The sequence below is a fragment of the Gavia stellata genome, chromosome 4 (genome assembly GCF_030936135.1).
Source record: "Gavia stellata isolate bGavSte3 chromosome 4, bGavSte3.hap2, whole genome shotgun sequence".
Taxonomy (NCBI): Eukaryota; Metazoa; Chordata; class Aves; order Gaviiformes; family Gaviidae; genus Gavia; species Gavia stellata.
Genome location: NC_082597.1, coordinates 47,601,591 through 47,628,559, shown reverse-complemented (window position 1 = coordinate 47,628,559; position 26,969 = coordinate 47,601,591). Strand labels below are relative to the sequence as shown.

The window sequence follows — 26,969 nt, the reverse complement described above, 5'->3', positions numbered from 1 at the left end:
TAGCTTGCCCCTCATTAACGCTGTTGTTTAGCTGAACGACTTGACCTGAAGTGGCTGGAGCCTCCCGGGAAAAGTTTTCAGTCCTTTTGTTTTGTTTTGACACAGTTCCCCGCCGGAGCAAAACCCCTTCTTTCCCATTTGCTGGCTGGTGCCCTGAGGGTGACGAGGCTGAAAGTTTAGCAAGTTCTGTGCAAAACTTCGCATCACAAGAGCAAGTGCGTGTTCCCCCCCCCCTCCTTTCTTTTTCCTGCTCCTAAACGCCTCCTTCAAGTTTGCAGCTGGGCAGGACTCCAAAGGTGCAGCAGCAGCAACAAGCCGGAGTTCAAAGTTAGCAGCAAATTACACAACTTCCAGCTCATCGCTACGCTCAGTGACTATTAACAAGCTGGAAGGCACTCAGGGAAAAAATAGGGGAGAAGGGAACACCCTCGAATTGTTTGGGGATCGCTGATGTTATGCTTCTGCCGCTGGGATCATGGCTCCCTTTGGAAGGAATTTATTAAAAACCCGGCATAAAAACAGGTAAAGCGCGTGGGTGCGTGGAGGGAAAGGGAGGGCGATATGGGATGGATTTCTTTTCGACTCTTTTTTTGGTTCTGGGGGAAGGATGTGTTGCTCTGGACCCGTGCCGCTCCCGGGAGCTGTAACTCCGGGGCTCACCTGCGAGTGGGAGTCGGGCCGGAGGGAGCGGGTCGGCGTGTGCGGAGGGAAGGGGCGCTGCTCCCCCCTCCCTCCCTCCCTCTGGACCTGTCTCTCCCCTCTTCGCTCTGGCTCTTTTGACTCCTCGGCAATATTTTCAGTGAGGGGAAGGTAGCTCTTCCTGACTTTGAACCTCCCCCGTCCAAACCAAGGCGAACACTGGAAGTCCCCCGCGTTAACAAGGTGAGACTCGGCCGGGGCTGGGAGGAACGGCTGGCGGCCCCGGCCTGCGGGTCCTGCCCGCGGCGGCAAGTGCCGACGGCCGGCGGGGACCTGGAGGCCCTCACCCGCTCTGGGAAGAAACTCCCGAGTTTCTCAGGGGAGGGCTGCGGCGGGCCGGGCCGGGCTCCGGGCCCCTCGCCCTCCGCTTTCCCCCCGTCTGCCTGGGAGGGAGAGCCGCAGCCTGCAGCCCCTTAGGATCTACCCCGTCCCTTAACTCGTCCGCGGGCTATAAGCCTGGGAGGTAGGAGAGCATCGATCTTCCAGCGTGGGCAGGGGGGATGCTTTTTTGTGGTTAGCGTTTAGTCTGAGCTGGACTTGACTGCCTATGTTTTTTTGCCTAGAAAAAAAGGTTCAGGGTGACAGCTGTGGTCCCTGGGTTGGCTCCTGCGAAGTTTCTTTATGGGGACTTTGCCCCTCACGTTGTGCGTGTTTCCACATGCCATGCGCACCAACTCTAAAAAGAAGAAAAAGAGTTATGTAATCGTTCTAAGTGCTAGGATGGCACAAGATTTTTTAAGAGTAAATGTGCTTGGAGTGGAGTAAATTTGCTTGGAATTTACAGTGGCCGAACCCATCTATCTTAAGACTGAACAGAAACAGATCACTGAAATTTTGGCTCAGCGAGAAACTCAAAAATCACTTGTAATCTCTTCCCCGCTTTGACTGGTGCTCACCACTGAAATTTAGATCATATTTAAGGGTATGCAGGGGAAAATCTTTTCCAGAAGGAATATAAGTGGACCCTAAAAAGTTGTGTAAAAATGTCCTGATTTTTTTCCAGGTTTGGCTTTTGGTTTTCCCATTCGATACACTGGAAGTTATTCTGGGGCGATTGTATTTGTTGGGAACGTAGCGTATTAGATGAAATATAAATCAGAAAGACTGTAACAGTCAAGGTTTAAAAAATAGGGTACTATTTTAGAATTATTAATACTATAGGTTACTGATTAAACTGTATTTTGCTAATGTGTCTGGAAACAGAAAAACTTCGATGTACTTCTCGTGGCCATTTTATGCGCAGATCTGGAAAGGTGGACATGAACTTTTACATTAAACAGCTTTTACATAGAGCTGTACATTTATTACTATTAAAACAGAAGTTTTGCTACTGCCATCAATTACCTAAATAATTGTGTTAAATCACAAAGCACAGTTCCACTCCATTCAACAGTCAAACTGCTTCTCTTTTGGATGTTTAAAATATCTTCATACTAATTGCATCAATCTCAATGTGTTTGCTGATGTGACATTTTATTCCTCAGGAAAAGAAAGTCATAATCCAAAGCTTTAAATAGCCAATAAAAATTAAAATACCAAAGGAACCATTACTGTGAACATCTAGCACTTTCTTCTCATTTCACACCTCCCATCCGCCCCAAAAAAAGATATTAATGCCTTTAATGGCAGAGAGACGTTGTGGAAATAAGAAGGGGCTGAAAGTCTTGTGACCGCAGAAATGGGGGGGGGGGGGGTGTGTGTGTGTGTCAAGAACAAAGCAAACTACGTAATTCTTAAGACGTGTTATTATCTATTCAAATATTTAAATTTCTGCATATTTAACGTTAGCTAGCGATACTGAATTTTGAGAATTAAACTTTGCCTATGTAGTTAGTAAAAGGGTCTTGTACTATGATTGAAGAGCTATGTAATAATTCTTTTTTCATTATAATTGTGTCTTTGTGATCTCATTTAAAACCTTGCCAAGGAAGTCAAGTGAGCTTGAAATCCTTGACTGTGTTTAGAACAGTAGTTGGGGAGTCAGAACTTGTGGCTCAGTACCTTGTCTTAGTTTGCCTACTTGTAAAGAGGGACCAAAAAGGGACATACATATACGTATATGTTTAATCTGCTGCTTTTTTAATTAGATCTAGTGCTTCTCTTTGGGGAACTCAGTTCTTGTAACAAAAACTATTGAGTAAAGGTCGAGTACAGGAGGAGCAAGCACTCTCCTGTCTTTCCACTTTGCTTTGTCACTGAAAGTATTTAATGACCATTAACTACATGGAAATGTAACTCCTGAGAGTTATAAGATAAGCAAATGAGGAATAAAATCTATGTTTACAGGAGGAGGACATAAAGCTAAGTCAAGGCAACAAAGGTAGTTGGAAGAAGAGCCAGGAGGAAAATGAAGGCGTTATAGTCATTTGCTCAGATAAGAAGATGACACGTCTGTAATTAGTGCTTGTCTTGCAGCATTGCCCAGAGGTCCCAGATCAGGGCCCTGTTTCATAGTAGATTCTTCACATCCAGACCAGAAAATGTCAGTCTCTACTCCTAAGACCTCAGAGTTTAAACAAAGAGGTTACTCTGACTGTATCTGTGTGTATGAGGTATTTGAAAAAGAAGTGGGAGATGTTGGCTGTGATGCCACGAGCCTTTACAGAAACAAACAGAGATTAAACGTCAGGAAGACAAAACCTGCGCTGAACTGCTTCTAGTATTTGAAAGATCCTCAGTTGGTATTACTCTCTGGGGCTGCTGAAATCTTGTTCATGCAGAGAGAAAGCACAAGGCATAGGTAACCAGTAGATCACTGTAATCCCTGATTTGATTTCAGAGGAACAGCCGCTAGGAATGTGGCCCCAATGTATTTTTCTTGGCCAGAAGGAGAATGAGTGATATCTTGATATCTTTTTCAAGAGTTATGTGGAGTTTTTCAACTATTCTTTGATCTCCTGTGACATCCAGAAATAATCATAGTCCCCAGAGCGTGTATGTGCTTGTCAATGTGTCCCTTGGAGAACAATGCATCCAAAAGGTAGCAAGGCCATGCCCCACCCACCTACAAATCCAAATGTGCTCAGCAGGGACAGGCTGTACCCTCTAAGGCAATAAAGGAAAAGGGGCAGTTTCCTGCAGGACTAAGCGTCTGTAATGTGAATAAATTCAAGGGGATTTATTTTCATGCAAATCTCTTAAAGATGCAATTCTCTGGGAGTGTGAGGAATGCTCAGCTGACATCGTACTTCAGAAGTATGATTAGGGGACTGGAACATCTTTCTTATGAGGAAAGGCTGAGGGACTTGGTCTTTTTAGTCTGGAGGAGAGAAGACTGAGGGGGGGATCTTATTAATGCTGATAAATACTTAAGGGGTGGGTGCCAGGAGGATGGGGCCAGTCTTTTTTCAGGGGTGCCCAGTGACAGGACGAGAGGTAACGGGCACAAACTTCATCACAGGAAGTTCCATCTGAACATGAGGAGGCACTTCTTTACTTTGAGGGTGGCAAGAGCACTGGCACAAGCTGCCCAGAGAGGTTGTGGAGTCTCCTTCTCTGGAGATACTCAAAACTCACCTGGACACATTCCTGTGCAATCTGCTCTAGGTGAACCTGCTCTGGCAGGGGGTTTGGACTAGATGATCTGCAGAGGTCCCTTCCAACCCCTATCATTCTGTGATTCTGTGAAGCGTGGTGATGTGAGGAAATGCTGAGCTCAAGACGGAGTAACAGAAAGGGCATTGAGTTCTTTGCCGATAAGGTCTAGTATCGATCTAACACATTGTCCTGCACAGTTCCCTATCCAAATATAAGCAATAAATAGAAAGCATATATACTTGCAGTGTTTATATACCAGGGTTTCACAGTGTATATGATTTCCTGGTTGCTAAGTAGAGCATGAATCTATGCCCCATTGATTTTCTGTAGGATTAGGACTTCTCTGTTCTTGGGTGCTATATTTGGTCACTTCTGAGAATGGGTCTTTAGGTTCATTTAAATACTTCAGATGTTACCCACCATCTCAAGGATATCTGGATCTACCATTGTCTTATCTGCCCAGTGATCTCACCCCAAGAAAGCTGACTCCATTGTTATTTCTCTTTCACTGAGGCCACTTCCTTGGGTGTTTCGCGTAAACCTTACCCAAACTTGTTGAAGCTCTATTGTTCCATGTAAGTTGTAGGCAGGGAAGTAGCCGTTTGAAAGGGAGAGGGTACAGAGAATCTGTCTTCTTCACATAGTTGTCCTTGATGCTGTAGGGCTGTCCTGTTCGGCACAAATAGCTTAGGAAATATTTTTTGCCAGTGTAATTCATACTGGTCCTAAGTTTACCACAACCATTTGTATGCTCTGTTGACATACAACATATCTGAGCCCACAGTACTGTTTGATGATGAAACAGTTGTGTTACAAATCTGTTATTATTTAAATTTATTTATTGCTTTTGCTTTTCCTTCCTGTTTTTTCCATCTTTTACTGCCAATGCCTCAGTGCCACAACAGTTAGAATAGTGTTTCTGTGTAGGAGGCAAAGATCTACTCTGCCTACTCTTTATGTCTGCCTCTCTTTAATCACGTCATCTCTGGTTCACAGGTGGAAAGAAAGACCATATATATCCATTCATTCATATACATACAGAGGGAGTTCTTCCTGTCCTGACAGTCAGAGGCCCTTCCCCAGTCAGACAAACATTCCATTGTTCTCTCAGGTTTTATATTATAAGCACAGGTTAATGAATTAGATTAAAGACTTCTCATCTATCTGATACTGACCTAGCATTACCATGTTCCCTCCCTTCCTCCCTCCCTCCAGTAGTTTCTCATCGTACCTAGTTAGCACAGTTATTTGCGTATTACTCTGAACATTTCTACTGCTCTATGGTTGAGTACACTGCTGTACATTTTAAGCCTTGGTGAAGCAAAACTGAAAATACTCAGCATTTAGGTTTGGACTGGAAAGGTTCTTGGAGATCAGCTGCTTATCTGAATGAACTGTGTATGACCCACACTGTAAGTCTCATGGGATCATGTGAGATGTCTAATACTTCTCCTCTTGGATGAGCATACCCGGAGAAAAGTCTATATGAAGCTATAAAGTTGCTTTTTGATTGAAGACAACCAGGCATGTGGTATGTATGTTGGAGAGGGTGGGTAAAAGCTTCTTTAGAATCAGTGGTGTTAACTGTGTTAAATTTTTAGATTGAAAAGATGGTGCTTGTTTGGTAACGGTGGAAGACATTATTCTCCTTTTTTTTTTTCCTTTTCCTTGAGCATGAGATGTATTAGTGAACTATCAAAGAAGAAGTTCCTTTCTGAGCCAGAGTTCATACATATTAATTTATTTTCTGGCCTGGCTTGTCAGTGTTGTCTCAGAGGTCAAAATGGTTGCATACATTTTCTAATAATCTTTGTACATATTTGTTCACTTCACTTTCAGGAAGAGCTTTTCGTCTAGCAAAACACTAACCTTATTTCTAAAGAGTTAATTATCTACTATTCGAGGAGGGCAGACAGCAATTTCATTCCAAAGGAGTAAATAAAATGAGTAATAGATGTGTGTAATACTACACCATCTAAGGAAAGAGCATTACTTAGGTTAAGTTGAAGCTAATCTGAAACACTAGTATAGTGTAGAGTCAGGCTGAGAAGATACACTTCAGACAAACACGTTTTTAGTAATACAGAAGAAAAATCTTGCTGGTCAGTGCTGATGAAAAATTAGCATTTTGCATGCAAAGAAAAGAGTCAGACATGTTGCTAAACGTGTAATAATTTCAGTAGAGAGAGCTAAGTTTTCAGAGATGGGGATTTTTAAAAAAATTTAATAACTTTATTAAAAGTCAGTGATAATCACAGCATAGTATCTCTTGATTGACCTGCAAAGGTATACACTTAAACTCAGAAAATCTTACTTTTTTGTTTTGTTTGTTTTATATGACGAATAATAACAACTTTAAATTATGATCTTAAATATTATTATTTGCAAGCATTAACATCACAGATGCTGTACAAGCCTTAATTAGTTTGTCTAACTTCTATATTTAGTATGTAGATAAATCCTTATTAATGGTGACAGAAAGGATGATGCAAGATGAATTTTTTGTTTAAGACCACACACTAAGTGAAGCCTAGAACTGAATATTGGACATGTTGGTACCCAGTCATGTGCAATGGTAGCTGAACTGTTATTGTCACTTCTATTGTTTCTCTCATGTGTTATGATACTCTCAAGATGGTGACTTTCTGTCGTCTTCTGCAGTGTTACTGTGCTAGCAATTTCCCAAGTATCACACAAGACACAACAGATAAGAGTCAAATTGTTTCAGGATGAACAGAAAGAAAGAGTGACCAACCAAATTAAATTAGAGGGGAAAACAGATGATTAAATTTATTTGTGTAACAAAGGCTAGAACCATCCTCTACAGAATGTAGGTACTAAACAAATACAGTTCAGTGCAATTTGCAGGTAGATAAGGTACTATATTACAGACAAATGTCGTGCAGAGTTCTCTGAAAATTTCTATGAGATCAGTTTGTGTCTGGACTTTTTTTTAATCAACTGTTCCATGCCTATGGCTCGCATTAGAAAAAAATACTTAGAACTGCTGAGTGCAGTATAGTTTTCAAGCAAATTCTGGTGATGCTATTTTACCTTCCAGGGTTGAAAACTTTCCATGGACCTGCAAAATTCTTGCAATAAAACTCAGAATTTTTCATAAAACATTTCTCATATGTATGTATTAAACATAAATATAAAACATGAGAACTAATTAGTGATTTTGGAAGTTGCATTTTTTTGGAGACCCTTGTCCAAAAGAAAAATTTTGAGCACCTTTCTGGAACTTGCCTCAAATGGGCACCCACTAGTCTCCTTTTCCTGCCTCGACCTATCCAGAAATGCATTTAAGGTGTTACAACACATGTGTTACAACACATGTTGTAATAGTGATAACGATACCAACTTGTTTGTGACCTCAGACAACAGATAAGCACACTTAGTTTTCCTCAGCTGTAATTTGGGTGGTAATATTTGCAAAAGGAAAGTAAGTTGGGCATGACTAGACAGTGCAAAATCTGTAGAAGTGCAGAGTGTGAAAGCCAGTTAGTGGGAGAGGTATGAATGTAATCTGGGAGCTCCTTGTTTCTAATTCTTGTACAGTCCACTAGAGCTGGCTGCCACGCAGAGAAATGAGAATACACTGCAGATTGTTTAGGTTTGATTTCACGTGATTCACTGAGGAATTGTTAATGGTCTAAAATTTTTCATAATATTAAAAATGGCTTGTGAGGAGGGTTGTAACATCACAGAAAGGGAAATAAATCAAAAATGCCATGTGTACCTTAACAGATTTTGAGGTGGTTTTGTGAGGTGAACATAAGGAAAGGAAGTTAACTTTTGAAACCAAAAATCAGAAAGGAAGGTTTTCACTGGTAATGATAATAAAGTTTTCATGTAAATATATTTTTAGTGCTATGAAACCTAAGACCTGATATCACTTGGAGAGGAATAAAAGACACTAAACTTGAAAGAAAATTTTCCAGTGCAAGTTTGGCACACCTCTCAAATGCACTTTATTTAAAGATGTGTTTTTCTCTCACCAACTTTTTTCTGTTTCACTCTCACTCCTGTCTGCCTGAGTACATGTTTGCCTCTGTCATTTCATTTGTAGTTTAGATGGTTGCTAGACATACATACATTTTTTGAGCATTAGCATTAGAAGAAGCCAGGCTACCATCTTATTTCTTATGTTGTAATCTTGGAGGTGATGTAAACCTCTGTTTTCCTGGGTTGGGGTTATTTGGGTTTTTTTCACACCCATTAGTCAGCTGCAGAGTAATGATAGGAGGAAAATATATTTACACAGAGGGTAGGTATTTGCTGTGAATGAAATACATAAATATAGTTTGTCTGTTTTGAGGGTCAAAATTGTCAGTCTGATTAATTTGCTTTCTTTATTCTCCACCCCATCTGTTCTCATTCATTAATGTAAAGAATTCTGAGTTATGAATTTCCCATCATAACGGAAAATATAATCAGCTGTCTTGAAAAGCAGAAGATACTTATTTTGTCCTCCTTTTAATAATACAAAACTAACAAAGCTTAAAATAAATATGCAAAAGCATAACATTTTCATGTTTGGGGAATAAATCAGGTTCATAAAAATGCAATAATCTATTAGACCAAGTTCTGTTTTGGTCAGATATAAACATGTTTGCCTTACTTTAACTTGTAAGGATGCATGACCTCAGTGGAATAATGTAGTTGAGTGAAGACTACTAATTTTTAAGAGAGTCTGCCCTTGGGTCTTGAACCTGCAATTTGCTCTGTTAATAGATTCCTTCATCCATGTGGAACACCTTACTTTTTGCTTTCCCCAACCTCCTCCAAATTCAAAAGGATTATTTCTACAGAGGGTAGTTTCCACTGCAAAAGCACTTTTAAACTACAAAATTTTTCAGAGCAACAGTGGGGGCACTGTTTTGATGACATAAAGTATGCCTCATTTGTCACAGGAAGTTAGTAGATTCTGCTCACTAATCAAAGAGTGGCTTAATTATATTTATAAATGCGGGATCGTATGCCGATTTTCAGTTGCTTTTGTTTCTGTTGGCTTCATAATTGGTAAATTGATGTTCCAAACTGTTGTTTTACTTGGACATTACCTGTTGACAGACTTCCTCTGTACTGATTGCTAAGGTACTAAGCATACTTGTTTAACTTGATTATTGCCTGTATCTCTCAGGGCCACTTTGTTGTTAGTATCCTATACAGAAAATCTCTGTACAAATCCAGTTTTCTAACAAAAATTTAAGATTGGTATTGACTTTACTGCACTTTCCCAGACTTCTGGTACTTCTGGTCTAGGTAGATAACTAATCATGTTTGTTTCCCCATGAAGGCCACTACATGTGTCAGACGAAGATCTGAGTTATTTTTGGAACTGCAGTTGTGGATGGTCACAGTACTTACTTTTACTGACACGTATACTGTTCATAAGATTCAGGTACACGGTAAAACACAAAAGTCAAGCTTCATCTTACTCACCTTGAGCCATTGAAAATTTAAGTATCTAGTCATCTAAGTACTCTTTGTAGTTAATGGATACATCTAAACACTTCCAGAGGGCAATTCATTCAGCCTTAGACAGGCTTTCAGTATGGGATTAGTCACCCTTTTGGAGGTGCCTATCTTACGCCACTGATTACAGAGGAAGGTCGGAAAATTATCTTTGACTACACATCTACATTTTAAATAGCTTAAGGTAGATGACATGAGCTCCACCCCAATCACTTTCAAAGGGAAGGTCTTCGTGGAGCATGCTCAGACTTTGTAGAGCACCTAATTAAACATCTTTTGTACCATTCATTTTAGAAATTAAAAAGGGAATAGTGAATGGAGAGGTGAATTACAGGTGGATAATGTATGATTAAGGGAAAACCATCCTAATAGCAGGGATGTCTTCTCTGCCCTTGCCACAGAATTCCTACGTGATGTTGGGCAAGTCACATAAACCACAGTTTACCAAAGTGGTTACTCACTGCATGTTCCTCATTTGCTAATTTGATGTCCTGTAATCTGTTTTGCACAAGGGCTGAGCAAAAGAAGTTTATGGATGTCCTGCTTTGGACATCTCTGCAGGTATCAATTCAGTTAGCCAGAGTGGGAACTTAAACGAGTAAATAGCTTTGGCCTAAATATTTTTGAGCTTTGTTTTGTAAAAGGAGTTCTCTCCCTATAAGAGTATGTGGAGATAAATTCAATTGTGAAGCAATTGAATATCTGATGATAAAAGGCATATAGCAAAAGATTAAATTAAAAAATGTGTCTTCTATAAAGTGTAGTACCATACATAAGAGAGAATATATAAAATGAACACATACTGAACAAATGTAAGTAATAAGGGCTAGATTTATGAAGAAGACTTCGGTACCTAAATGCCATTGTAGTCACCTAAGACAAGCTTTAAGAACTTCTGATGTTCACAAAATTATGATTAAATCCTGAGGTAGTAACATTTTGACTGGCAGCACTCCCCAGCCACCTATACTCCCATCATGTCTTACACCGGTCCTGAAAACCCTGCGGTTATATGCCTCCCTCCCACCTTAACAAAATTAAGAAAAAGGCAGTCTTTCAGCTTTTTCAATTATGAGGTCCCATCTAACAGCCCTGTTCAGAGCATGTGCAACAACAAACAAAGTGCAGCCAGGCTCCCCAGTAGCCACAACAACCCTGTGAGATGCCCGCCCTGATGTCCTCAACATGAATTTGTCAGGAAGGTCCTGTCAAGCTATTCTAAACTGAAATTCTCAGTATTTCCTGTTGAAGCTGTTCTATTTTGTGCTGGCTTGTATGAGTAACAGTAACCCAGAGAAAGACAAGGATTCATGTTAAAGGCTTCAGTGGGAGAAGGGGATCAGGCTTTTGGTTGCTGTCCTTATTAATGGTGCATTTTTTTATGCAGTGAACGTCTGAATGTAGTCTAACATTACCGAAGTCCTGCCCTTTTGTTCATGTTTCTGACTACTTTAGGTCAGTTCCTGCTGAATTTGCTGGTGTCAGCAAGTCCCGTTGTTAGGAGTTGAACTCTTCCGTGGCACTTTTGTGGAAGTTTAGGTGTCCAAGAGGGAATTATGAATTTTGGCAATGGGGAAGACACCTGAAAGTTGTAACACTCAATGTCTGCAATGCCTCAGTACCTTCTGTGGCTCTGGCAAAACTGAGTATTGTCTCTTGTATGTATTCAAGTAAGGCAGGGGTCCGATGTAAGGGAGAGAACGTACCTTGCTATGGGTATGCTGAATCAACTTCATTTTTGTTGAAATAAGTAGCATGGAAAACTTCAACACCAATACTTAAGATTTTTGAGTGCTTGACTACACCTTAAGCATATTTCTTTCTGCTAAAGCATTTGTGCATAGTAGGCACATATTCAGTGTATAAATGCATATATGACAGTTTGTGTTGTATATGATCATCTAATGCATTTATGTAGCACATAAGATATACTATCATATATCTTATTGTAGATCTAACCTGTATCATCTACATCTAATGTACAATGAAATATATTACAAACCCCAAATCATCATGTATATAAACAATATGTGCAGAAATAGCCACTTCTGTAGATTGCATACATATGCATCTACATATTACAAAACTGGGTACATACAAGGGTTCTTTAAAAGTCAGAAGTGACAAACAGAACGTGAACATATCATGGAAGAATGCAAAATATGTGTATTTCTCCAAACATGACAGAGTCTTTTGCATGGCAGAAGGAAGAATGACTTCATTCAGTTGTCACTGTAGTATCCATTCAGCTTATGATGTGCCTTGTTAGAAGTAAACTGCCTTTTTATCCTCCCTGAGCTATGAAGTCATCTGAATTGCTCGTATGTTGAAAGGATCCCCACCTGCAAAGACATTTGGATATGTGAAATAAAGAAACATCAGATTAATTTGAATGTTGACTCAGTCTGACTTTCTGTGAACTAAAGACAACAAATAGCTTGCAGTGTTTTTCTGGTGCCACAGCCTTGGGATAATCACTGTCCTGCCATAGATGCATCTCACAAAACTAGCCCCATTATTTCTTGGGCCTGCCTCGGTCTTTGGCCACAGACACCTGACCTCATTTGGGTTCAGCTGTGCTCACTGCAGGTTTTTGGCCCACACCTGCTCTCACTGTTCATCACAAATCCTTTGCCGGGGTTACCATCTTTTCAGCTGCATCAAATTTTTGAATGATTTCTTCCTCAACTGTTCAGTCACATTCAGGTGGATTATCTTAGATGGTTTAACAAAGGCTTTTATATTATGGTCTAATTCATCATGACTCATGTGGTTTGGGGGTCAGACAAGCAGCTCAGCTCCAGTGGGAGGGTTGTGATGGACAACTGATACGGCTATGAGCCTCTTCAGGTGGCCCCAGGTAGAAATTCATTATCTGTGCTCATTATCTCTGTTCTAGAACAGGTTTTGGGCTTAAGTCATGGTCGTTCAAATATTTTAGGATCCACATGGCTTTTCATCTGAATCATGGAATGTCTTTCCTCTGCAGTCAGCTTCCTTCATCTTCTCACAGCTAAAAATTGTGTGTGTGTGCTACTGGACACCGTTCCCGGTATGTCTCTTGCCTAGGCTTTCTTCTTTATATTAATCCAGTGAATTTCCCATTAGTCTTGATCTTTATGATCCAGCATTACCCTTGCTTCCAGACAGCAATTCCTTCTTGCCTTCCTTATCTCTGCTGCTTAGCTGGCTACAACCAGTTTTGCAAGCTCCGGTGCCCTCTTTAGCATATCCATTGCTAGGGCAGAGCACAGTTGGTAAGGTTAACAATTTATTTCATTTGTTCAGTAGCTTTTTCAGAGAGGATGTGGTGATATTTCAGAGATCACATCAGCCTGTGTCTGACTAACTACATATTGAAGCATTCATTGATAAGCAATTTTAGAAAATTACTTGAAAGCACAAGCTGCACAAATCTCTCAGATTGTCAATGGATGCTAAAATGCTTCAGGTTTCTTTTTTTAAAATTTATGTCCACTCTTCTTGTTAGCATAATTATGTACCTAGTACTCAATTTAGCTCTTTAGGGTGAAGATTTAAATAAGAGTCCACTTCATCTTCTCATCTTTTTTTCCTTTCAGCTCTTCAAATATTCAAATACTGTAAGTAATGGAACACATTTGTCACTGAATTATCTTTCTGAAAGTTCAAGGGAGAAATTTGGAAAAAAAAAATATTGTAAATGAGGTCTTGATAGTACCCCTTTTGAGGTGACAACTTCAATATAATTTAATAAAAGCAAATGAAATGGGAAAGTTCATACAGTATAATTTCAAAGTGGGGTGGTTGACTCTCTGCAAAATTTATTGCAATAAATACAGAAGAAAATTAAAGCCCATCCTGCCTTTCTCACTCCTGGAAAACAGTAAAGAGATACTCAAAGTAGGTTTTATGATATACAAAAAAAGCTATTTTGAAAAATCATTAGATGTCAAAAAGTTAAGAAAGGGTGATGTTTAATGAGATGGCTGAACAGCTCTAAAGGCTTGCTGTTGCACAAAGGGCAGTCCTAAGCCCCCTTTCCAGGCTCCTCGCCACTCTCCGCCATTTCCTTTGCACTGGTAGTATTCCCACCTGACACCATAGAACCCAACTCAGGGAGCAGTACAAAGAAGCAGTACAAAACAAAGAATTCGCCCCTGCCCCTTTTCTTTTTTTCCTTTCCTTTTTTTTCCCTTTTTTGTTTTCTGGGTTAGCTTGCTGCCAGTTTATCAAGCTGGAAACCCTTTGGTTAAACTAGCAGAGCTGGCACAAGCAAGGAGATGGGAATGTCAGGTAGATGTCAGATTGCCTAAATTACTTTATGATATTTTAAGTCGTACAATTGCTAACCTGTAAGACTAGATTTAGTAGTAAAAATAGTATTTAGGATAATTACTTTCCTAAGGTAGTAATCTTGTAAATAATTTTTGTGTATTTTGGGGATGTGTCTGGGGATTGTTGGGGTGTTTAAAAAACAAAAGATAAAAATACTGATTGCTACAATGCAACGTTCATTTTTCTGAATCACAAAGTACAGTGTCTAAACTCTGAAATTCACCACAGGCTGCTGCTAGAGCAGCTATAGAAGTAGTTACAGTAGGTAGCCATCAGGAAAATACTATAAGGAAAAGAAGGGATGCTTTGCTGAGCCTGAGTTCAGCCTGAGGATTGATGAAAAGAAACCAAGTCCATCTGGACTTTCTTTCCTTTCATCGTGCATGAGGCTAGCATGTGCCTCACAGGGTGCCACCAGGAGCAGAGAAGTATACTGAGCTGTTTGAGCCATGCACTGTGTATAAGGGTTCGTAAGAAGGTAACCATCCCAGCCTCCTTTAGCCCAGGGAGTATTGGAAAGGTGGCACAAAATCTTATTATTTCCTTGTCTTTATCTTGTTCCTTTATTCAACTTACCTTATTAACACTGGTGTCTGTATAGTGTGCTTTGTTCGTGTTTTGGCAGTCCAGATCCAACCTCAGAGTGCTTTGTGTTTATTTCTTCACTGGGCAAGATTTCAATAAACCCAGGAGAGGGAAATAGTATATGTTTGCCTTTCAACAAAAACTGAACTTAATTTCATGGAATGCCGACAACAACAAAAACTGTGCTTTCAAAGCTTGGAATTCCCCGCACTGCTTTGATGTCAAAAGCTCATAAACAACCAGGGTGCTTCTAAAGTAATAAAAATTCTAACGGGAGAAGTTAGATAAACTAAATTTCTGTTACCTGTAATAGCATCTCTGACTTTGTCATTTAGAAGCCTGTGTTCTAAATGAGCTATAAATTATTCTGCTTCCTCTGTATTATTGAAAATGATGGAATTTTAGACACATTCTGTACGTTATTAATATGATCCCCATAAAGCTTGTATAGTTTAATCAGTGTTAAATATGCGTAGACACTTAGATAGACACTGGAACAATGTAGAGAATTATATTTTTGCAATGTAGCAAAATTCCTGTGGTAGATAAAAAATACCAGTGGCATCTTCATTAGTGCACTAGTGAGAACTACCCACTGCCCAAAATCAAGATGTAGCATTTGCTATATTGATATTCCTAAACTTTGCATGTTGCTTACTGACACTGAGGAATTTGAAAATGCCCGTCTTCCCCTTCTCTCCATCATGGTCTAAAGAATTATTACCACTGAATATGTCAGTGTTTGTTTTGGCTCTGGAGTTTTTCCTGGATCTTCCATTCCTGTATCACAGCTGCTTCCTCAGTAGCAGTTGCAATATACACATCAAAGCATGTTTTCCCAGTAAAGCAAATTGTTACTGTTATTGTTGCTCATCTTGGAAAATATTTTGGTGACAACCAGCTCTCCTCTGTTCTCAAACCTCCACTGTGTCAGGCCACCACAAATACAGACCTGATACAATGAACATGTTACCTGTCACGGCATTTTGTGTACACAGCACACTTGCTGATGTTACTCATTGCAATTCCAAACTTTTTTTTAACTAATATCCACTTACCAACCTTATGACTCTGAACATACAGTGGAGAAATGATGATTTGTCTGACAGGAAGCCAGATTTAAAGCGTAGATGGAATTTATAGAGAATGTGTACCCTGAGGGGGAGAGGAATAATTTCAGAGGTAAGACAGGAGAAAAGGGCAGGGGCAGATGCAGTCTTCATCTGAATGGAGACTGCAGCCTTTGCACTTGCCTGTAGGTTAAGTGGTTGGGAGTGTAAACATGGTATAAGGCAGAGTTAAGAAGCAAAGGGGAGGACTTAGTAACCTTTTGATCACCTCTGCTGAAAATCTCCACTTGAACTTTGCAAATGAGATTTTGCAAAACAGTATCTGCCACTGGAGCAATGACAGAGGATTGTGTCATTATTTGGCAGGATCTGCCAAAACTATCACTCTTATCTAGTGCGCAAAGTGTATAATTCCTCTTACACGGTCTTTTATTTCTTTCTGTTAGTGCAACATTCTGAGTTGGTGAAATTTCTTGGCTTATTTTCTACCTAGTATAAACTCTGCTGTCCATCTACTTATCAGATGATAGAATTATTACTGTCAGCCCTTTTGATTCTTCTAGTTGGCTGCTTGTATTTCTTTTATATCTGTTTTAAGCAGTGTCAAGGTTTTTTTCCCTTTTAATTTTTCTTAAATATTGGTCCCTGTTCAGGCACCTGTGTCCAAGCAGTACAGTTATTAGAATGAAGCACACGATTTCCCATGGGATTTTTACTGAAGTCTCACATTTTAAGTCAGCAAGAACTCTGGTGTGCATGACTTATTTGCAATAAAATAATTATCTTACAGAATTATTTTTTGAAAACCGTCATACCCTTCAAGTTACTTATTCTATGACAGAATAGTACTATCCCATTCCAATTCAAAATTATTTAACTGAAATTTGTCATAGAGCACTAATACAATGTAAAATGATTGGGTGGACAGAAATTTTCACCATATGTCATTGCTGGATTATAATGTATGCAATTTTCTACAGTAGCTAACTAAGGTGATGGCATTCCTTTGCAGAAGGCATTAAGGAACTAGTTCTAGTTTTAAGTGCACAAATGATAATTGATATAGGACATAATTTTCAACAGCTGTTGCTAATTAAAATGTTTCATAAAGGCTTCCTGACAGTATGGGAATCTTGCTGAGTTAAAAATTTATGCATTTAAAAAGGAATTATAAAAGGAACATACACCAGGAGAAATGTGTTGTACATAGTAAAAATAGACTTTGTTGAAATTGTTTTCTTGTTTCAAATATCTGAAATACTTCAATTAGAACACACATATACACAGTAGTTTGGATATGTTTGAAGAATGTCACATGAATATCTAGATGCCTAATTTTCTTTTATTTTTAATAAACGCCTATGTACATTTCTGTAAAGGAGGAAGCTTTATCATAGAACAACATTCAATGGGTACAAAAACAGATGGTAGAGAGAAATTTAAGCTATATCTTTTGAAAGAATTATTTTGTTTTCACAAGTTCTGTGGTGTTCTTTCCAAGTCTTCCTGCAGTATTGGGACTACTCTGATTATCTATATTGAGGGGTTTTGTTCTTATTGTAGTTAAAGTACCAGTCCTGCCTTACCATGATACTTTTTAGGTAGACATTGCCCTCACTTTTGTGTGATGCAGAAGGGAAGGACCAAGTTTCTGACATGTCATGTACGGAATTTCTATCTCCTACATGGTATGGATATTAACTGTGCCTCCATTAGTACTGTTTTTTAGGCATAGGTGAAGGGGAATGGGAATGCAGTTAGTTAATAGGCTGTCTTGAACCCTGAGGCTTTGGAGTAATTCCAGCTTCAGTGGGTGGTGAGAGAAAAGATACTTCCTCATTGCTGCCCTTAGGAAACTCAGAAGCATGTAATCTACTTAGGCAGGAGGCATACTAAGTATAAGATCTGGCCTTTATTGCTTTCTGAATAACTTTACAGAAGGTGACAGAAAGTGGAGAAAAAAGGTGGATTAAATGTGGATAGTCTGAATAAACTTAGTGTGAACTTTTAATAGGATTCGTTTGTGCCTGAAAGGTTGAAATACTTCTGACCTCAGCTTTCATACGGGCTGTGTATTCTTTATAGCTTTAATGTTTAAACTCACTGTCAAAATTCCGTTTGGATCGAATTAAGTTAGAGATTCTTCCAAACGAACGCTGCAACACATGGCACGAATAGCTTTACTTTTTTGCAAATTTCACAGATAAAAATCCCACAGAGTCAGAATATGTTTTGATCTTTCCTTTCAGAACAATCTTCCAACGTCTCATATATGCTTTTATTTATATATATATCTATATGGTAGCATGTTGAGATTTTGAAAAATAAATAATAAAAGCAATGTTACAGTATAAATTCTAAATGGAATGTGGTGACTGATAAACTAATTAGTCTTTATCTACCCTGACATGTAAATATCACTGCTATCAGAAGCTCTCAAATGACATGGAGCATGTGTACTATCCTACAAATGCAGGTTGTTTGTGTCAAGTAGGTATCCCTGTAATATTTGCCTCACCTTATTTCCAGCAAGTAAATATAATTAAAGGCCATCGAATTTTTTTGATAGGTAGTTATGGCTCGGATCTGAGACACAGAGATAACAGGGGTATTAGCAAGTGCCTAAACAAGGCATGTGTTCTCTGGGCCCTTCCACGTGAAGGAAACATGTATGGGTACAGAACAAAGAGAAGACCATAGCACAAATACATACTTGCCAGAATCCAAGGGGGCAGATTTGCTTGCCATCCCCTTGAAAACAACGGATTACTGAATGCTTTTGTGGCAGATGTCTCTTGTTTTCCCAGGATGCTTTATGCCATTGTGTTACACAGTTTTCAGAAGAGAGCAAGTGGCTCAGCAAATGAGCATGCTTGGCTGGGAGATTGTTCCCCACGGTGCAGCATGGCAGGTAGCAGACGAGGCACAGAAGGCCTTGGTGAGGAGCCGGGAGTGTGCAGTTTGAGAAAGGGAGAGCCTGCTGAGAGGTGTGGGGAGCACAGACCCTGCCTGGGTCTGCCTGAAAGTTTCATGTTTCTTAGTGGATTCCAGGAAAGCACTGAGATAGCAGACACTGAAGCTCTAGGAAGGACTTCTCTGCAAGGATGCAGTAGGCAGCAGGAGGTTTGTCTCTTAAGCCTTTTCTTTCCTGTTCTGTCACTTAGTTGCTTTTGGTTTCTTCATTGAAGAAGTGAATTGTTCTGGGTGGTATCTTGACATAATGTAGGTGTTTGTTTCTTAGAAGTTTAGAAGCACTTTGGTCTTACACTAGGAAGGTCATGACACCAGCATACCTACCTGAGAGCTCTGGTCAGCTGAGGAACCCATCACAGCAGCCGGTCAATCATAAACCACAATTATCATCTGATTTGCTGCAGATTAGACTGTACGTTCAGATGCTCTACTGAGAGGGTTTATGCTGTCAATAGGAGGCCTTTTATAAATTACTGTTCTGTTGCTTTTCTTGCATTGCAAATGATAGTTGTTTTGTGTGGCTTTCTGGGTCTTATGTATGCTGAAATGTATTTATGCAAGCACAGCATTAAAAATAAAAAAAATAGATGAAGAGAAGAAAATATCTCAAAAGTACAAAATTTGATTAATTTTCTACACTAAAACTGGATAAATTAGTTACATCATCTGCTAGCATAATACTAGAAGCAATCCTTCTGACATAAAGAATAATTAATTACAGATTATGTGCCATTTGAAGATGCAATGATGAAAGAATAAAAGGTGACGTTACTACCCTGAGAAGTACAAGAATATTCCAGCCCACAAACATTTGTACTCTCTAACAGATACGGCTTTATGACATCTGATTAACTGTAGTTTAATTCATACATAATAAAAGCTCTTCCACCTCTGAAAATTAAGAATATAAAGCATGATTTCCCCAATAAATTGGTCAAAAAATGACTAAGCTATTTCACACAAATGGCTTTCCAGCATAAACTCTTTGATGTCAAATTTATAAATTATTAAGTTGTATACATTTTCAAGCAAAGGATTAATGTATTGCTTTGTGTGCCATTCATTTTCACCTGCAGATTTTTTATTCTGTATAAATTATTTCAATGACTGGGAGGAGTCAATTAATAACATTTTTGATCATGAACATAATCTCAAGTTTTTAATCCCTTTCTTAACACAAAAACTTTCATGGCCATGTTGACTTAAAATTGGTTCAGCTGGTCATGCTGACTTAAAATTAGTAGAGCATTAAACAATAGTGGTAGCAAGGGGTTCACAAAAATGTCGTGGCTGTGAAATTTCTAGCAATTATCTAGGTATTTTTGAGTTACCTAGTTTGATTAGTTCCTTGGGAACAGGACATCAAGAAATACAGGAATGTTAAGAATGGAATTCCATTTTATTTTTCTGTGAAAGTCTACAAAGAATTTATTACAGTGAAGGGAGAGAAGAGTCTTATCTGTGTGTGTTTTTTTTTTTCTCAACAGAGACAAAATATTCTTTTAATGCCTTTTAATGATATTTCAGAAACACTGTATTAATCTGCTAACAATACGATATGTAAGCGATCTAGTCCCAACAGAATGTTTGCTGAAATCATTGAGGAAAAAGGAGCATCTTGTAGACATATAGATGAAATTCTAAAAAGTAGGGGGATCCCTTTATTTGATTGGCATGATTGGTTGTAAAACTATATGTTGCGTATTTAGGAAGAATGTTAAAATTTTCAGGAAGGCAAAGACTTTTGTGTTTGATATGTATGTTTTTGTGCTGGACATCCCTTCAAGATAGTGAATATCAAAAGTGCTGTTTCCAGCATTTAAGGTATCTCATATTTTGACTCTGTGCAACATAAAGTACATGTTTTTGTTTTGTCTATACATTGCTGGAATGTATTACCTTTCTTCCCCTAGGCCTGCATAATAAATCAATGAAGTGTATATCTGACACACAACAATCATCTTGTGCTGACACAATCAAGCCTTTGTGTGAGGTCTATAATGTGATTAGAATGTTGTTTTTGGGTCATCATGAAGAGAAGCAAAGAGTAGAAGGCATAAAACTAGCAATCAAAACAAACAAGAGATACTGGAAATGTACTTTTGACCATTCTTAAGCTTAAATTCTCATCTGTTCCTGAGCAACAGGTGACTTTGCAAAAAAAGATAGATCTGCATGTTCTCATTAACATCAAGGCTTTAAAATCATAGATAAATAAATAGAACATTTCAGTGATCAATTCAAAGAAATAGAATTCAAGCTAGAACTGAAAGCTTTAAAGCCTGTTCACAGCAACAGCTATGAACGTTTGGAAAAATGAAGTTGCCTAGCTAGTTTTGAATAAGTTACTACTGAAATATTTTTTCAAGAAAGTCAAACATTTAAACTGGAACATTTAAACATTTAAACACCTTAGCTATTAGAGACTCATTAAATGATATGTTATTAAGAAATGACAGTTCTTTTGCTTTCTTTACAAAACTGCAAGACATCAAGGCCAAGGGATCAGTAAACATAAGAAGCTTGCCTCTTCATTAAAATGACCATGTGAAGGCAGATCTTGTTGCTGAATATTTTTATTTTTAGTATTACATATCGGGGAAAAAAATCACTGTCAATGACTAACATTTATTCAAGATGAGGAGTTACAAATTGGATTACATCTTTCTTACTATTGAAATGACCTCATGTATTTCCTTATAAATGACAGTAATAAATTGAACAGCAAATGGAATAATCAGCATCTAAACTAAGCTATGAAGTCATAGTATTAGGTCCCGTGTTTAGTTATCTTTATTAAATCTACTGCTGTCTGAACCATTCCTGTTACGTTTCTTTCAAATGATAAACCAGAATCTGATTGGATTACTCTCACCTGTATTTAGCTACCTGAAAATGAACTATTTAGTTGAAGGTGGCCACATAGGTTTCTTGTAATTAATGAAAGAGAGAAATAGCTTCATTTGAGGATTCATCCCAATGATCATGGACAGTTTAGGCTGTGGTGACTTTCTCCTTGGAGGTCCACTCTCCTCCTATGACAAGGAGGAACTTTGATGGTGAATTTGTACTGAAATCTTAACTTCCAGATGCCCAAGTGAGATGAATTCCACTTTCTATATGCAGAATCTGCTCTCCACTTTCTATGAGGAAAGTACAGCTTAATGGAGGATGGTTTCCAGTATACTGAATGCAAGTCTTCAATAATTGTTATGCTGTGATTGACACACTGAAGCTTCATTTTTGTTTGGCACTACCTGAATTAACTATGATTAAAGAATTATACAATAAATTTTACTTAAAAGGTCCGTGGTAGGCCCCATCTGTTTACTATTTTATAGTGGAAGATAATAAAGAACACTTTTGATTTTTTAGATTATATTAGAATTCCATGGCACTGTAAGATTATAAATGACTTGCTAATTCTTTTTTTTATTAAAAAGAAAGATTAAAAATTTAGTGAGGCTACTGAATAAAAATGAAGACAATATAAGTTGACAAAAGCATGGAAAAAAATAATGAAAGACTTTACAGTTCTGTTTTGATCCAAGAATTACAGCGATGTTCAGAATTACTTTTTTTTCTTCTTTTCTGTAAAAGGTGACGATATAATTACAAGGTGTGTGTTACATATGCTATACATACACTTATATAATATATATGTATATATTTTAATGTATAAGCTACTTGAGTTCTTTGTGTACCTGCATGTGCATACATTATCCATTCTTGCCGTGCTACTACTAGTTTTGGACTTCAGTATGTTAAATACACTATAGACAAGGTAAAGAAAAATCCTTCTCTAAAAAGCTCAATGTAAAGTCTGGGTAGACAGGTGCATTGTAACTGAGAAAATAACAGGGGGTGATAAACAGCTAGAAAATTACTAAAAACAGTAATTTAAAAAAGTTATTTTATATCTCTACTGTTTGCAGAGATCCTATAGAGATTGCTATACAATAAATAATGTATTTATTTCCATCAGAAGCTTACTTAACCCCTGCTGAAGTCAGTGGGAGGTCCATGTAAAAAATGGGTATAGCAAAAGTATTTATCAGTACACTAATACTGTGGGGTATCTGTGGGGTTTTCAAATTTATCTGAAGATTTACTAATACCACAGAGAGAAACTGTCTTCATAGGAAAGCTTTAAAGGGGCCAGGAGGAAAAGAGATAGTAAGCTTCTGCTTAACTCATGTAATCTGTTACACACTAAAAATATTAACTAGGAGACAATATGGCAATCAACCAAAAACAAGAATGAGAAAAAAATAAGAAGAGTTTCAATGTGCAAACAAATTGCGTAAGACTCTCAGAAGAATGCTAAAAGACTGAGATAACAGGTATTCCCTGAAATGTGTTTATTGATTACAAAAAACTACAGGAAAATGTGGTCTTAATTTACTGCCTTAAAGTCCCAATCTAATATTTCTTATGCTTTTATGCCTATTTAATTTTTATTTTTCTTTCAGTACTTTTATAAGTTGAAATTCAATGACTGGTAATATACTTTTATTTCTAGGTCAATTATTTCTGTATCAGTAGTGAACATTATTTGAGATACTGTATTTTTGATAATCCATTTTGCATAATTTTATGCTTAACATAATGTAACTGTAGTTTATCTGTTTTTTCTTTTTATATCTGTAGTGTAAAACAAATACTGAGTTATTTGACAGTCACAACTGACTTATGTTGCAATTGTCTATTTATGTAAGTTTCATTTAACTATCAATCTGTCAACAGACAAAAATATTTCTATAGAATCCTGTATGCTGTAAACCTAAAAAAGCTTACAGATACTGACTTTTTAGCGTGTGACATACTTAACATTAATGCCATTTAATATGCTACTGTCTTTCATTCCCTTCCCCCCATTTAGACTTGAATATTTCTGTTTCTTTGTGCCATTTTGCCAATTTCTGTGTGACATATGCTTTCCTATTTTGAGAAGTAGTCTGTGAAAACGTTATTAATCTTCTGAGCACCAGTTTTAAAAAATAATTACTGTAAAATCCTGTCCTGTAAGAGGGAGCTATTGAAGTGGGAAAATTATGTCATTACTCAGAGTAATCTACCAAAACACAAATTTTACAGAGAGATGTTCCAAGACCTGGAGCAATGTAGTTGGACAGAGCTCTCCTGTGCGATGATACTAATAAACTCATTCTTGTAGGTTTTATTAGTATTCATTTGCAGTCTCCCATCTTTTGAGGATTATTGCCTTCTGGTCAGAGTGGCACCTAGAGCTGAGTCAATCACAGTCCAATTTATTAGATTGCAGTTTGTCTCTTGTGTTGTGTAGCAATTAAGAAAAAAGAAACAAGTTGGTTTGCTTTAATTATCATAGGGTATAACCCTAATTAAGCCAAGTAAAAGTCAATTCCTTCTACATTTCAAAAGACTAGAAAAGTACTGCGAATAAATAGTCCCAGATAGAATATTGTCCGAATTGTCATTTTCATTTTCAAGCTTCCTCTGCCAGACTGGGTTAAATCTCATTCATTCAAATGAACTGGAAGTGATACGAGAAAATCCAAAGAAATGCATTTTTTCCTCGGGGAATTTATTGTTTTATCGTTTTAGGCAAGAGGCCAAATCAGCAGGTCTGGGCAAGCAGCAAATTATGCATGTGGAGGCTAGAGGGCTGGAATATCCTGGACAGGTTCCACAAGACCCCTCTGCCAATGTAGGTCCATGGCAGTCCAGGGCTACTCAGATGGGGACAAACTTAAGGGTAAAGTGAACTTCTACATTTAGTCAACTGAATCGCTCTCTGGGCTCCACTGATTGTATTGATTAGACAGCTACAGTAGCCATAGACACCTGAAGTTAGGTATTTCAGTGTACAAGGAGGTACCAGCTGCTAATGTCAGGTTAATACCACATTCATTGGAATTCATAAATAAATTTTAAAAAATTCTAACTTTTTACATTTTCTGGCATTTCTGTATCATTACAAAGGTTACAAAATATGGACCTATACATGTGTTCTGTCGCAAGTTGGTATTCTCTCACAACTCACTGGAATTCAGGCTACTTGGTACTTCAGGAAAAGCAACAAATTTCTTTAGACTCGTTAGTGAAAAATCACAGTGGAAAACCATGGTGCTTGTGTGGGTGCAGGTGTGGCAAAAGAGCTATAGATTTTTCCTATCGTCAAGTTCTTTTAACTTAGATGGTCTTCAATCGTCTTTTCTCAGTACACCTATGTTCAGTGCATATTTGAAGGCATGATTCTTCCCTTCAGAAGCCTTGGTGATATTAAGAGCTTACAAATGTTTGCACAATGTCTGTATGATGAGAACAGATATGCAGATCTGAAAGTTATGTTATCCTAGGACAGTTTGGAAATGTAATGAAGATTGCCAAAATTTACCACTTATTGTTAATACACGCTTATTATGTGTACAGTGTATAAAAACTAGATTTGATAAAAGACATTTTGTGTGAGATTCACATTAATCTGGACTGGTAATAATATTAAAGCAGCAGCTGAAATGGGTGTGTTTTTCTGTTATTTAATCCAAAGGTATTTCTTCATGTAATTTAAACAAGTATATTGTCTCATACAATAATACAGGAATTTTTCAATGTGGTAGTCATGTCAGAATTATAGTTATTCATACAGTCTGTGCCACTGATATGTAATTTATATTTGGTGTCTTCTTGTTTTCCAGGTCTCCCAACAAGGACATGGCTTCAAATGAAAGAGAGATTGTGGTTTGGGTTTGCCAGGAAGAGAAGATTGTATGTGGCCTGACAAAGCGCACAACTTGCGCAGAAGTGATTCAGGCACTGCTTGAGGAACATCAGGCGACATTTGGAGAGAAAAAGGTCCTCTTTGGAAAACCTAGTGACTACTGCATTGTAGAAAAATGGAGAGGCTCGGAGCGAGTACTTCCTCCCTTGACAAAGATTCTGAGACTTTGGAAGGCCTGGGGGGAAGAGCAGGCTAATTTGCACTTTGTGTTGGTAAAGTCAGATGCTTTCCTCTCATTTCCATTGTGGAAGACAGCTGAAGCTAAGGTGGTACAAAATGTAGAAAAACAGTGGGAGCTCAGTCCAGCAAATTACATGAAGATGTTGCCAATAGACAAGCAAAAGAAAATTGTCAGGAAGACTTTCCGGAAACTGGCCAAGCTTAAACAGGATAGTGTTCAGCAAGAGAGAGATAATATGGAGACACTGATTCATCTGATCATTTCTCAAGATCACACCATTCATCAACAAGTCCTTAGAATGAAGGAACTAGATAGGGAAATTGAAAAATGTGAAGCGAAATTCCATCTAGATCGTGTGGCCCATGATGGAGAAAATTATGTGCAGGACTCCTATTTAATGATCAATCCAAGTGAAGCGGAGCAGCAAGGGAGTAGGCCAGATGATCAAAAAGAGTTGCATGACTATTTGAGCAAAAGTGAGGGAATTTTGCAGGTTGAAGAGAGACTGAAACATCACAAACAGTTAATAGAGAAGCTGTGTGCTGAAATTGAAAAAGAGGTACATGGTGTATGCACAGAAAATAATGGAGGTGATGTTCACACAGAAGGAGCTGCTAATGCTGAACTGGAAAACTCAAATTTGGAAAGTGTAAAATATGAGCTGGAAAAAAGTATGAAAGATGGACTGAGAATCAATTCATACTTGAGCTGCATTCAGAAAGAACTTACATACAGGGACTCACTGCTTCAAAAGAAGGAAAAAGAATATGAACTTCTTACAGAAGAATTTAATTTACTGCATGTGAAAGACAACATTGAAACTAGGCTTCCATCAAATGAAGAGCCATCCAAGGGCAGCGGCATCTCCAGTAACAGCATGGCTGTTCCTGACTTTGTTCATAGAGTGACTAATCTGGACATAAATGATACAGACTCTGACACTGGAATCAGCTCTACACACAGTCAGGACTCTGAAATAACTTCAGGGGACATGGTACTGTTGTCAACATAGTTGAAAACAGTCACACATTTATGAAAAGTATTTTAGAGGATATTTATAAGAATTAGTAAACCTTGTTGTCTTGAGATTTCAGCCCTTCAAGATGTTAAAACTGCGGCACCACTTTAGCCAAGTAAACACTGTCTATTTATGTGCTTAATAGTATACTTGTGCTTAAATGCATGGGCAGTCTCATGGGTTAACTGCTAATAGGTGCAAGGTTGTTGACTTTGCTAAACCAGGACAGACTGTTTAGACCTTGTAATATTGATACTCAGTGAAACAGGAGCATTCTGACTGGCTTGGACCAAAAGTCTGGAGATTTGATATCCCCTAATCTTTGGGTCCACTTCTGCATCTCTC

General features: G+C 38.2%; 1 protein-coding gene across 1 annotated transcript; it reads left to right on the top strand.

Annotated features, from left to right (window-relative positions):
* The first annotated feature begins 499 nt into the window (after nucleotides 1-499).
* RASSF9 (Ras association domain family member 9) lies at nucleotides 500-26,746 on the top strand. The gene is made up of 2 exons (XM_059817101.1): nucleotides 500-522; nucleotides 25,343-26,746. Exon 2 carries the CDS (start codon nucleotides 25,359-25,361, stop codon nucleotides 26,616-26,618), a length of 1,260 nt encoding a protein of 419 aa, XP_059673084.1. The 5' UTR covers nucleotides 500-522; nucleotides 25,343-25,358; the 3' UTR covers nucleotides 26,619-26,746.
* The last annotated feature ends 223 nt before the right edge of the window (nucleotides 26,747-26,969 follow it).

Bases quoted from the DNA above. Each gene is read 5' to 3' on its own strand.
- RASSF9 (XM_059817101.1), top strand. From the start codon at position 25,359: ATGGCTTCAAATGAAAGAGAGATTGTGGTTTGGGTTTGCCAGGAAGAG.